Consider the following 13,999-nt stretch of genomic DNA (forward strand, 5'->3'; position numbering starts at 1 on the left):
ACAGATTTAGGGGCCATGCTGGGAGAGAGAATGGCAGGGAAGTTCCACTGCACAGCCCAGAATTGTTATGCTGGCTATATTTGGCCAGTTGTCTCACTCCATTTGTCACTTGTAATATAACCTGCTCTATTTGTACTGAAGAGCACGAGGAAGCCAAGTGGAGCCTGCTAATGGTTTGAGGTTGATTGCAAGGTTATTAGTTTGAGAGTTTTTTTGTGTGCCAAAAGCAGTTCTCTGATATTGCAGCACTCGATAAATTTGCAAAAAAAAATCACTTAAATATGAGCCCAAAATCAAACTAAAGGTCAGCTCACATGGCATCATTTTAACACTGCCCTTCTGCTCTTTGAAGTTATCCTAAGCTGTGTATTCCAAGGAGACCTGTTCTGCTTCCATTTTGTGTTCCTTCATTAGCACCTTGGCTGAAGAGGTTCCATATTTTCGAAAATGGTTGGCTGGCAAAGAACTCGCAAACCAAGCCCTAAATGCTCTTGAAAGCCTCCTGCCAAAATCTTCTGCTGAAATGAACAAGGAAGTGCTTTTGCCTTCGGTCCATTGCCATAGCACTTCCCAAAATTGTTAATGTTAAGTCTTCCTCATGTTCCTGATGTAATCAAAGCAACGCTGTCACCTGCTGATTAGCCATGAAGAACTCTGATATTATTTTGGAAGAAATGATCATTTTGAACTCCAGCTGAAGCCTAGACCAATTGTTTTGGGGCCCTTCCCAGTCTTACTAGTAACAGCACTATAGTATGTGTTTCTTGCCGCCACCAGACTGGTAAAATGAAGCAGTCATCAGCATTATCCCATTGTAACCCACATCCTGACATGCTAAAAGTTGTGTCCTTATGCAGTTTCTGAAATCAAATTATATTCAGAAAAGCCAGTTTCTCTGGATAGCAGTCGCTGGGAGAAACTGGCGGAAGAAAGATGTACCTTGCTTGTGAGCTTCCTGCAGGCATCTGGTTGACTGTTGTGCAAAATGGAATTCTGGACTAGATAGACTTCTGGTGCGATCCAGCAGGACTCTTCTCATGTTCAATGAAATGAAAATGAAGTATGCGTTTAATTCCAGCTGAATTCAATGACAATTTAATGTGTGATAATGTGCAATAGTAATTCAGATTCTTTGGCGGTTAAATGAAAAACGGGCCTATTTTAACTCACGGGATCCACTGAGGCCATGGCAGAGAAAGTTGTGTTTCATAGTTAATATTCTTTTTTCCGCTGCTAGCCTCTGCTCCTGACTTCTCTAAAAGCCCGATGAAGAAGCTGATTCAGCTTTTAATTGGCAGCACAGCTCATTTTGACTGCAAGCCGAAATCTTCCCCTAAAGCGACGACTACTTGGAAAAAGGGAGGTGAGCTGCTCCAAGAAAATGAAAGGTATTATGTGAATCATGAGTGCTTCCATACTACAATTTAAACTATTATTCTTAGTCCATATCCTGAATAATAATAATAATAATAATAATATGCACTAATCTAAACGAGGTAATAAACATGCAAACACAGCTTTTGTAAAAGTAATTGAGCTTCTCTTTCCCCCCTTTTTGGATCCACCAGAGTAACATTCAAGGCCACTGAAACAACATCCTGTCTCCCCAGTTCCCCAGCAGATACACTGCACATACATTTGGTCTTTTTCTGATTATATGGTTAAGAACGGTAGCTACAGAAGTGTTGCAACACTTCAGAGAGCGATTTCTTGTGAAGTGGTCTTTCATACACACAACAGCCTGCTTCGCAAAATGCATGAGATAGGGTGTGTGCTTGTTGTAATGTAATATATAAACACAACGCACAAACGCACATAGATTGCAACAGCAAGGAATTTTAAAAGATAGGAACTGAAGATTCCAGGGTTACAAAAAAGGAGCAAAAGCCTTAATAGCTAAATAACTTCTGCTTATAATACGAAGGCTGGAGGTGGAATCCTACACACTCTACTAAGGAAGAAGTCTGACTGATTTTTTTCCTGAGTAAACATACTTTTGTGAGTTTGCAGTGCGGGTTAGGCTGTATACCTGACCAGTAAAGTGAAATTGAAGTATGTTCCTAAGCAAACAAAAACAAAAATACTTTATGCCCCAGGAAGCTTATAATCTAAATTCAGTTAGTCATGCGCAGGAGAAAGAATAGTGGAAAGTAAGCAATAGGAAAGGCGGGGAATAGATGTGAGCAAATGCAGAACATGTACCAGGGCTTTGTTTCACTTGGGCGTGAGACCTAGGGAATTAAGACAAAGGCTTCTCAGATGAAGGGCATTTTCAGCTGAATTTGAAGAAAGGGGGTCACTAGGTAGGAAATTGTAGCATCAAATGAGGTTTAACAACTTGACAGCATTGCTCCAGGAAGCCTTGCCAGGTTGGAATTTTATCAGCAAAGAGCAATGGGTGGTGGTTGTTGTTGTTGCAATGTTTGAAGCAAAACTGAAGAGTCCTCAGCTGCCTCATTCAGTTCCTAAGGCAAGTACACAAATCTTGCCCCCTTCCTCCTTTTTTTAAACATTCCCCCAAATATGGGGAAATACTTCCACAGGAAGAGAAGTTCTTTTAAAAAACACACAACTCAGTGTGGTTCAGCACAGTACTAGGCCAGCAAATGCATGATGCCTTGATCTAGTTGGGAATACAGCTTCTAATGCAAATAAGGATGCACATCCCATTGAAATGTTCAGTTCAGTGCTGACCAACACTATGTTTCCATCTATCTTGCGCAAGACTTGATGCATTTAGATAGCTTTTTTTTTTATCTCAACTAAATTGGATAGATCTGAACATGAGGAAAGTTAGGGATAACTGTCAACACCACTAGAACAACAATATCAATACTGAAAATGCAACATCATGAATATCTATATATCCCCAGATACTAAATTGTGTCACCAAGATACTGTCTAGGTGACAGAATATAACTTGCCTGAAGTTTGTAAAGTTTTGTTCCATGCACTGTGTGTGAGAGGGAGAGAGTGCACAGCTGATTGTGGAAATTAGAGGGGGAAATACAGTAGAAGCTATATGTTGAGAAAAAGGTGACGTACTCAGGTAATACTGCAGGCGTAATATCATTTCATACAAACTCACACCCTGTTCCAACAGTTGGGCATTTTAGCACAAATTGGCCTTTAGCACAAAACTGATGAGACGTTGTCATTGTCTCTGGAGATTTGATTTGTGCCATAGTGTCATCATAAGCAATATTTGAAAAGTGAGGCATGCACATAAAAGGAAGAATACATGGTAGAGATTCGTATTAAGAAATGACTGGTGCTTAACAATGAGTCACCTCCTGTTGTTTTCTAAATAAAATGCATTGTGAAGAAGTTGCAACGCCATAGCAAATCAGCAGATGATACAAATTATTCTGGAGAGTCAAAGTGGTGCCAAGGGAGCTAATAAAGCCAGGCAGCCTAGCAGCACCTTGACAGTTCAGAATCAATGCTGACAAATGCAAGGAAATGTGTGTTGGAAGGGAAAAATTGAACTATTCATGTACAGGACTAGGTTGTAATAAATTAACCTGTAACAGCTTAGACTGGAGCATCACTTGTGGAGAGTTCAATGGAGATATGTGCTCATTCTGCAGCAGCAGCAGTCAAAACAAAGTGAACTGAGAAATGAAGAACGAGATAGAAAATAATACTTGAAATCTCGTTCTGTTGTTACATAAATTGATTTTAATGCCCTTAGACCTTGAATGCTGCACACTGTCCCGATCATCCTAGCTCAGTGATATAAAGAGACTAAGGGATGGCAGGTGAAGATTCAAAAAAAATTGCAAAGGCATCCCTATGAACTGTGAGTAGGAAGAACTCAAGACTGATTTAGTCTGAGGAAGACTAATTGTATGGGAATCTCTAGGTACAGAAAAAGCATTATCAGAAGCTTAATATTTACCTAACTATAGCTTCCATTACTAGGAACAAATGAAAAGCAGTGCATTTAAGGCAGCAAGGAGCTTATGTTGACATATTACCATTAGCATATGGTATGGTTGAACCAACATTGTGGAGTGACTAGAGTGTTCTGTTTGGAACCAAACTGACAAGTTTGTTGTTATCCAGAAGGTGTTTCATTGGGATTGTTGAAGGAAAGATGGGACATAACAATTGTTCTAAATGTGCCAGATTACTGAAAGGATTGAGATAAGTGGGGGGGGGGGGGGGAATCCAGTATAAATAATTGTCAGTCGTGTTACTATGCACTATGAATGGAGAGCATGAGAAATGATTTTGAAATATACCACAAGAGTTATTTCAGCCAATTAAGGTAATTTCTCATGAAAAGATTCGCATAGCATCAGCATTCATAGTTGCAAGTTAGGTTATTTGTTTCGAGTAGAGTTATCTGTGCAGAAAACTACCGATTATTCTTATGTTCCCTTATTCTCTTTGACAAGCGTTGACATGTCCTTCATTATGACTAGCAACCAAATGGTTTTACTCTGGAAAGACAAAAGCAATAAGGAAATGCAGAAGTAATGTTGTTTTTACTGCATCCATGTCTTTTGTCTTTGGTACGAGTATCCTAATGTAGGGGAAATGGTTTATCAATTCTTTTTATTTATTTATTTTATCTCAGACATTTCTATGCTGACTTGCCTTTTGCAGTGCACCAGGAAAAAGGTATTCATAAAACACTTCACTGGAATCCTTCCCTAGCCATTATGGTCATACATTGTGTGGTTTTTTAAAAAAATAAATAAATAAAAATTGTTTTATTTTCTGTAGAGAGAGCAATTTAGACCAGGAACTGAAAGATGAAACCAGAGACCAACACAGCTTTTATAAAGCCATCTACAAATTTCTGTGACCATAGCCCTTATACTATATTTGGTCTTCTAGGAAGAATTTGTAATACTCTGATCATAAGGAAACCTACCTGTGATTAATTGCCGCGTAGGACTTCTTATCCATGAGCTATCCAACTAAGTCATCACACGAGTAGAACAAATTTTGCTAATGTAACAGTATTCAGCCCTTCTCTGCAAGCCCCTGCACCACTCCCAGGGCAGATTTTGGCATGTGTGGGCTGGGAGCTGGGGTGGAACAAATATTGTTACTTGTTGTTCAAGTAAAAGTGCAATCACTTAGATACAGCCCCAGGGCTTCAACAGCAGCACAATCCTCTACAAGTTTACTCAGAAGTAATCCCTTTAGAGTCCAGTGGGACTTACATGCTGGTAAGCGAACTGCAGCTTATTATACACTGGCAGTGTCCAATTCAATTGCATCTATCAAGAAATGAGGAAGAAGGTAAAATATGCAGAAGCTATTCAGCAAGTTGAAAGCCACTGAATTGACCCTTTTCCAGAGACACATCTGCTTTTAACATTCCATTGTCAAAACACAGTTATTTTTATGAAGTGTTGTTTGTCTAGCCGTATGCCCCTGCTTGAGCTTGCATCATTGCTTTGGCTAGGAAAGAAACCCAGGGGGAAGTTGTTTCTTAAAAATACAGCAGCTGAATTTCTGACCTAAATCTTGCAGTGGCTTATGAAATGAATGTATTAGATTAACCCAGGATTAGCTACTTAATTAAAAGTGAAGTGTGTTCAAAGCAGAATAAAACTGTGTACATTTTGATGGAAGTACTCTAATTCTTTTGCTTCTTTGAAGTGGATGATCTGAAGGGCTGTGTAAACCCCCTTGTTTTGGGTGATGGACTGATCTCCATCCCAGCAGGAAGGCTCCCTAGCTCTGCCCTAACTTTACATTTCTTCATAGAATGCAGGAAAACAGTACTTGCCCTTCTATCAGCTTCTTGCTTTACCTACACACAAGACTGCTTCCTTGGTGGAAGATGAGGTGGAGATGAGATCAACTTTTTCAAGTGATATTTTGAGCTTCTACTAATATATAGCTACGCTGGAAGTTTCTTCAGGGAAGCTAATTTATAGGGCAAAGCACTATTAAAATCTGGAGAGCACATAATCCCTGCCCCTTGCTCCACCTTGTACTTTCTTCATACAGTATTATGCTGACCTTTGGGTCAATGTACTGAAGAAGGTGGAGTGGGGGTTCAGGTTTGAGGCATGCTTGGAGGAAACTTGATTGCTTGGATCCATTCCAGCCTGGTTTCATGGCACTGAAACTGCCTTGGTCGCCCTAGTTGACAGCATTTATTGGGAGAGAGATGGGGAGAGTCAGTCTCTTGGCAGCTTTTGATACTGTCGACCATGGTATCCTTCTGGAGTGTCTCGGGAAGGCAGGAGGTGCTAAATAGCATGGAGGACAAGATGGAACCTTGTGGGACACAATAGGACAAGTCCTATAATGCCAAAGATTAGTCTTCCATAACTGCTTTCTTGAAATAACCTTGGAGGTAGTACTGGAACCATTGAAGAAGTGCCCCCATCTCTAGGAAGCCTCTGAAAGCTGTTGCCATGAGTGAAGTGCCATCAATATGCAGATAATATCCAGTCACATTTCTCTGTACCATCTGAATTAGGGGACGCTGTTAAGGTGAAAGCATCATGTGGCTCATTCTCAGACTGGAGAGAGACGGATCTAGTGGGTGAGAAAAATGGGAGGTGCTTCCTCTCTTTTTTGAGTGAGTCATTCAAACTTGCCTCATAATACAGTCCCCTTTAAGCATATTCTTGTGCTATTCAGTATCTGTATATGAACTGAGCTACAGTCTCAGGGGATGCGGGTGGTGCTGTGGGTTAAACCACAGAGCCTAGGACTTGCTGATCAGAAGGTTGGCGGTTCAAATCCCCGTGACGGGGTGAGCTCCCGTTGCTCGGTCCCTGCTCCTGCCAACCTAGCAGTTCGAAAGCACGTCAAAGTGCAAGTAGATAAATAGGTACCACTCCGGCGGGAAGGTAAACAGTGTTTCCGTGCGCTGCTCTGGTTCACCAGAAGCGGCTTAGTCATGCTGGCCACATGACCCGGAAGCTGTACGCCGGCTCCCTCGGCAGTAAAGCGAGATGAGCGCCGCAACCCCAGAGTCGGCCACGACTGGACCTAATTATCAGGTGTCCCTTTACCTTTACCTTTACAGTCTCAAAACTGACATACTAGAAATCAATGGATACAAAAAGAATGTTGCAGGTTTTCTGTTCCAGCGGTGGTTTCCCAGGGTCACATCAAATGCTACTACAGAAGATGCCCCCATCTTCAAGATGGGATACCTAGGGAGCATGAAAGGCTCCTATGGAAAAGAGCAGTTTAAAAAGACTTGGTTCACATATGGTACTACATGCATAGTCCCTCTGGCCTCTGGAACCCTATGTTTTACAGTAACAGAAACTGGTTGCGCAAGAGAGCCATTCTGCTTGTGTGACGCGGCAGCTAAAAAAGCCAATGCAATTCTGGGCTGCATCAATAGGAGTATAGCATCTAGATCAAGGGAAGTAATAGTGCCACTGTATTCTGCTCTGGTCAGACCTTACCTGGAGTACTGTGTCCTGTTCTGGGCACCACAGTTCAAGAAGGACACTGACAAACTGGAACGTGTCCAGAGGAGGGCAACCAAAATGGTCAAAGGCCTGGAAACGATGCCTTATGAGGAACGGCTAAGGGAGCTGGCCATGTTTAGCCTGGAGAAGAGGAGGTTAAGGGGTGATATGATAGCCATGTTCAAATATATAAAAGGATGTCACATAGAGGAGGGAGAAAGGTTGTTTTCTGCTGCTCCAGAGAAGTGGACACAGAGCAATGGATCCAAACTACAAGAAAGAAGATTCCACCTAAACATTAGGAAGAACTTCCTGACAGTAAGAGCTGTTCGACAGTGGAATTTGCTGCCAAGGAGTGTGATGGAGTCTCCTTCTTTGGAGGTCTTTAAGCAGAGGCTTGACAACCATATGTCAGGAGTGCTCTGATGGTGTTTCCTGCTTGGCAGGGGTTTGGACTCGATGGCCCTTGTGGTCTCTTCCAACTCTATGATTCTATGATTCTATGCTTCCCTTCTCCACTCCTGCCACATACACAAAAATGTAAAACATCCTACGGCTTTGTAAAAGTGATATGAAGAAGAAGAAGAAGAAGAAGAAGAAGAAGAAGAAGAAGAAGAAGAAGAAGAAGAAGAGCTGTCAGAGGCAGCAGCATGCCTCAGAATACCAAATACTTAGAATTTAAATCAGGACACATTTGTTCCCTTAATGTCTTATTTGTGAGCTTCCACTATTGTAGCAGAAATAGTGACTTGGTGGACCTTTGTTCTTTTGCAGTAAACTTCTCCTTATGCTCTAATGGAACCATTCACTCTGCTCTGCTTTCACAACCGTTGCTTTAGGTAGCATAGCTGGAAATAGAATGCTGTGCTAGCTAAAGGGACCTCTGGTTTGATCCACCAAGTCCCTTGGGCTCTTATAAAGATAATAGTTCTGACCTATAATTCCACAGTGTCAGAGCCATGGATTTTGACAGTGTAGATTCTCGTGTTGATATATAATATAATGCCTTGCCTTGGTTTCTAGACCTTGTATACTTACAGTATCCCCCCCAGTAGATAAAATGCTGTGAAAACAGATGCATATACTTTTTATCATGTTGCAAAACCATTCTATCTCTATTACACAGGGAGAGAAGTTGCTGTTTCACTGGCAGTTTTAGGATCATATATAATCTTATTGTACAGTCATATTCAATAACTGTCTCACAAGATTCTATTTATAGTCCATTATTACTTTGCAGGCACCTAATAACAAGATGAAATTCCTATTAAGGTACTCTGTATTCTGTTTAATTCTAGTATGCAAAGCAAGGTTTCTCCTGAAATATTTTCCTCTGGTGTCTGTGAAATAGTTCAAAAAAGTTGGGTGATAGCAAAAAAGCCAATTACTTTTGAGCATCAGTATGTTACTCTTTGATTTCTTATACAGTCATACCTTGGTTGTTGAACGCCTTGGTACTCGTACGTTTCGTCTCCTGAACAATTGAAACCCAGAAGTGAGTGTTCCAGTTTTCTAACTTTTTGGGGGATGCCGAACATCTGATGCGGCTTCCGATTGGCTGCAGGAGCTTCCTGCAGCCAATCAGAAGCCATCCTTTGGTTTCCAAACATTTTGGAAGTCGAATGGACTTCCAGAACAGATTCCATTCGACTTCCAAGGTACGACTGTATTATAAAAGTCATTTCTGCTGTCTTCTGAGTTGGTTTCATCCATCTTCCCAAATGTTCTTACATATCAAACAGATATAAGCAATTATTCATGGTGCCTCATTGACATCCCAGTTAAACTGGAACAATTTGATTAAACATGTTTTGTTTCGTCCCATTGTAGCTAACATGACAGCATATGTTCAAATCCATAAACTTTAGCTTAAATAAAGGATCTTTAGGAACCATTGATATTTTGGTCCCATATTTATTTCAGCCATCCTGCTATAATTATTTAGGAAGGTTCATATTGAAAATCTGTTCCTTCTGAAAGAAAGGGAGAATGATTTCTGATTATGTATGTTTGCTGATGTGCCTGTATACTTGATAAGCATGTTATTACGTGGGAGGAGAGGCATTTTGATCCTGGTAGTTAGTGAGGCCACAGTTCAACTTTCTGCAAATGTTAAGCATTTATTACAGTTTCATCAGTGTTTGTACCCCCTTCAAAGTCTACCAACAGTCCACTTATAGCTGCTTAAAATTGAAATATAATATCTGAAAGAATAGGCAGAGCTCTTTAGGTACTAGACATTTCAGTAGAGTATTGATAAAGAGAGAACCGTACTGTAATCCATGTCTTTCACTTATAAGTGAAGCATAAAAACTAGGCCATTTCCAGTCATTTTTAAATGAGTGCCATATTAGACTATGTGGGTTATTTTCTCTCTTAAGTCATCAAACATTTACAATTGGACTGGCTTCTCTTTCAAGCAGGAAGGGTTGTTGATAGCAGATATGTCAATGTCTTCTTTGTAAATCAGCTTAGATAGCTCGTGTAAATCAGCTTAGATAGCTGGCTTGTGGCAGGTTTCTTTGCTAATAAAGGCATTTTTTAGAATACATACTTTCTGTCATTGATTTGCTTTGTGTATATCAAAAAGGGCGATACATAAATATAGGCAGTTGAAACGTACAATATCAACTCAGACACGTGTTTGACTTCCAAGTACCTCAAAGTACCCTACATTGTTTATTTTAATAGGCATTGGTGTAATATGCCAGGTCTTCTTTCTGTGCCAACTCAGTGCTGCTGTCAACATTGTTTTGCATTGATGTGGCAAAGCTGATAGATGTGAACCACTAGAATCCTCTAAAAATGGAATTTGAGACTGTATAGCACCAACCAACCACATACTGCTGTAATCTGTGGTACTTATGAAATGCATCAGTCATTTTTCAGTTCCATTCATAAGCAGCTTTCAGAGGTGCCCTTGAGAGCAAAGACAAATTTTGTAGCACAGATTTAATGCACAGATAGCTAACTAGCAGCATGAGAGGTAGATCTAGTCCCAAGGTAAGTTTATCTGGTTTTTTCCAAATTTTAATCATTTCATCTGGAAGGAAAAGAAGAATACTTAATATAAATTTGGGGTGGAATTCGAAGTAGCACTAAGGAGACCACTCCATCATTGCAAACGTTTCAGCTTGCCATACAATCTCCCCCTCTTCCACCACTTATTGTTCTGGGCATTCTCACAACCCCCTAGACCTGTGCAGGGGGAGAAGAGCAGGGAAACCCTTTTGCACTAGTGGGACTCATACTGGTTCCAGCTTTAGTTGAATCTGTGCATTAGTCTGGAAAGTGTAATACAGTGGTACCTCAGTTTCAAACGTAATCTCTTCTGGAAGATAGTTAGAGTTCCAAAACATTCGAAAACCGAAAACTCAATATGGAAGCCTCAAAACGGAAAACTCAGTACAGAGAACTCAATACAGTGGTACCTCAGGATGCGAACGGGATCCATTCCGGAGCCCTGTTCGCATCCTGAATAGAACGTAAGACGCATCTGTGTGTGCGCGGGTTGCATTTCGCTGCTTCTGCGCATGCGCGTGACGTCATTTTGACTCTCTGCGCATGCGCGAGCGGTGAAACCCGGAAGTAATGCACTCCATTACTTCCGGGTCACCACGGAGTGCAATCCGAAAATACTTATCCTGAAGCATATTTATCCAGAGGTATGACTGTACAGAATATTCAACTTCTGAGGTGAGTTCAAAAACTGAAGCATTTACTTCCAGGTTTACAGCGTTCAAAAACCGAAATGTTCGTCAACGGAGACGTTCGAAAAGCGAGGAACCACTGTATATAGTGCTTTTAATGGTTTTATCCCATTCACTCCCCACTACTGCGGCTTCCTCCACTACCACTTCATCCTTTAGTCTAGCATTCTGTTCCCAAACTGGGTGACCAGATGCCTATGGGAAGCTCATAAGCAGGATGTGAGTCTAACAGCCCTCTCCCTACATGTGATTTCCAGCAACTGGTATTTAGAGGCATAGGACCTCAAAACACTGGAGGGGGAACAGGAGGCAGTAGTAGTCCAGTGAAGAAGCCAGCAAAGACTCTGAACCAGTCTCTGCTTGTTGTGAAGGCACTCTTGCAGCATGCAGCATGGCTGAAGTATGTGCTTTCCTATTGCATCCATTTGTAGCCTGAATTTATTGCTTTCTTACAAACCTGCATAGTGCAGCTGAGCGCTGGATGAGAGCTGGGGCCAGTCACTATCCAAGAATGATAAAATAGGATGGGGGAGAGCTCTGCACTCTGCCATGAGGTCCTTAGAGGAACAGCAAGATATAAATGTTAGAAATAATAAATCCAAAACCCCTTAAGCTCCCTTTATTATTCTGGAGCTCTTTTCAAGAACTTTCTGTTCCACCATTGGGTAAACACTGTAAAGCAGAGATGGAAATGAGCTGAGGAAGTATTATCTCATGCCATTGCTCTTCTAAAAGCAACTCCCAGCTTGAACTCATCTATACTAAAGGGTTACATAATTGTTATTTTCTCAGAGGAGTGATTAATTTTAACATTTTTTGTTGCTGCATGATAGAGCTAAAAGGACAGAATTTAAACTAATTTTTGAAGACATATATTTTCGGCTTACATTACCATTTCATTCACCTTTTAGAGGATTGTGCATTAATCATACACCTTATACATAACGTTTTCCCTTCTTGAATATATGTATCTGACTGCTGCTTGTAAAGTATTCTGCAGTTAACAAGACAAAGGGGCCCGGTGCTCCCTGTTCAGTGCCGCACAGTTGCTTTGTCCAGTGCACTTATATATTCAGGTATTGTATGCTATGATTATTCCAAACGGAAATATGCCATAAATTGTGGGCTTTAATTTCCCTTCATTTCCTCCCGTGATTTCTCTGATGCCTCTTCCTCCCTTGACAGTCTTACCTTCTTCCAAAAAATCAAAATCAAAATCCTTCTCCTCTGTAGCTTTATAGTAATATCCATTACCGACTTATAGCCACTGTGTGCAAAGCCTTTTCCCCTCCTGTGTGGAACAATCCTGTGATAGTGGTCTTTTCTGACTCTGTAAAGTAGCCCGGTGTATCCCAGAAGTTGATGGACTCAGCTCCCATTAGCCCAGCCAGCATGGTCAATGGTCAGGAATAAGAACATAAGAAGAGCCTTGCTATTCCTTTTCGTCCAGCACTCTGTTCTCACTGTGTTTAAGTAGATGCCAGTGGGAAGCCCAGTAGCGGGACCTGAGTATAAGTGCGCTCTCCCTTGGAAAGGATGACTTTTGTTGCTGTCCAACAAGATCTGGAGGGCACTAGAAGGTGGCCCTAAAGAACACTAATCCAGGAGTTTATTTAGTTTGTTCAGGAAGCTCTACTCACTAGTACAGTCCAGAATACATCATCTGAAATTCCTATTATCCAGACCAGCCTTTCTCAGCCTTGGGTCCCCAGCTCTTCTTGAACTTCAACTCTCATCATCCCTGACCCCTGGCCATTCCACTACAATAGGAGTTGTAGTGCATGTTGAGAAAGGCTGACCCGGACTGCTCCTCTCTTTATAACTTTTTCAATAGTTGGAGAATTTTAAAGGTTTTGGGTTGCTGTTTTGCTGTGTTTTCACTTCACATAGGCACAGCATCTCCAAGGCTTGTAAATGTAGGGTTGATGAAGCTGCCACATAAATTTCTTACTCTGTAGCCAGAGGAGGTTGGAATAGAAAGTATTATTTCACTTTCTCTTAAGAACATTAGGGAGCTGTGTGTGTATGTGTTGCAATTAAAGCATTTAAAGAATACACATATTTCTCTTTGCAAAGCTACACTCTTTTTCCCCCATCTCTTTTATTTTTAGAATTTCACTATTAAAAGATGGAGGCCTCCGAATAGCTAATGTGAGTAAATCAGATGCTGGAAGTTATACTTGCCTGGCAGAGAACCAGTTTGGAAAAGCTAGTAGTTCAACTAGCTTATTAGTTACAGGTAATTAGATAGCTAATTGTCTATCAGTAGCAAATTGTATGAACTGAGAAATTTGTGAAACAGACATTCCAGTTTTGAATTTTCAGTTTACTTTCAATTAGTACTGCATGCACAATTCATGTGAAATATGTAATCAGTGCTCTTGCTAAGCTCATAGGAAAATGGTTTTATATATTAGACTGCTTATATGGAATGCTCTATCTTTCAGAGTTTTTTATATGGTGACGTTTCAGCTTTTTCTATGAAACTTTCTGATAGCCTCCATGGACAGCCATATGAAATCTCTGTTGCCTTAATCTTAGTCTATACTTGACCATGTATTTGTGGAGAGGGAACAGGTTTACTGTTTTGAAATGGAACTAATTTTTGCTTTAAAAATATATATGACAATTCCATTACCAAAAAAAAAAGCAGGAAAATTGGGTTTGTGTCAAGGACAGTACTGGAGATTTGAAATGCTTTTTCATAATACATAAAAAAGTGCATTCCATATACTCTGGTTGTCATTCTCAATCCTCAATCCTCTCTTAGGTTTTTAATTCTGCAGTATGTTTATGCCTATATTTTTTCACAGTGCATTCTTGTTTCAAAGGCAGATTTTGCACAGTTTCCAGTTTCATCAGATTTCCCCTCTACTGTTGAGA

At 40.7% G+C, this 13,999-nt stretch overlaps 1 protein-coding gene across 1 annotated transcript in view; it reads left to right on the forward strand.

The window, feature by feature from the left end:
• CNTN3 (contactin 3) overlaps positions 1 to 13,999 on the forward strand; it is a 165,194-nt gene that overhangs the window by 122,496 nt on the left and 28,699 nt on the right. Inside the window, exons 9-10 of the mRNA XM_080995688.1 lie at positions 1,238 to 1,388; positions 13,228 to 13,355. Coding sequence (XP_080851814.1) covers positions 1,238 to 1,388; positions 13,228 to 13,355 — 279 coding nt within the window. The remainder of the gene's footprint in view (positions 1 to 1,237; positions 1,389 to 13,227; positions 13,356 to 13,999) is intronic.

Source organism: Podarcis pityusensis (assembly GCF_964106645.2).
Source record: "Podarcis pityusensis genome assembly, chromosome: 2".
Taxonomy (NCBI): domain Eukaryota; kingdom Metazoa; phylum Chordata; class Lepidosauria; order Squamata; family Lacertidae; genus Podarcis; species Podarcis pityusensis.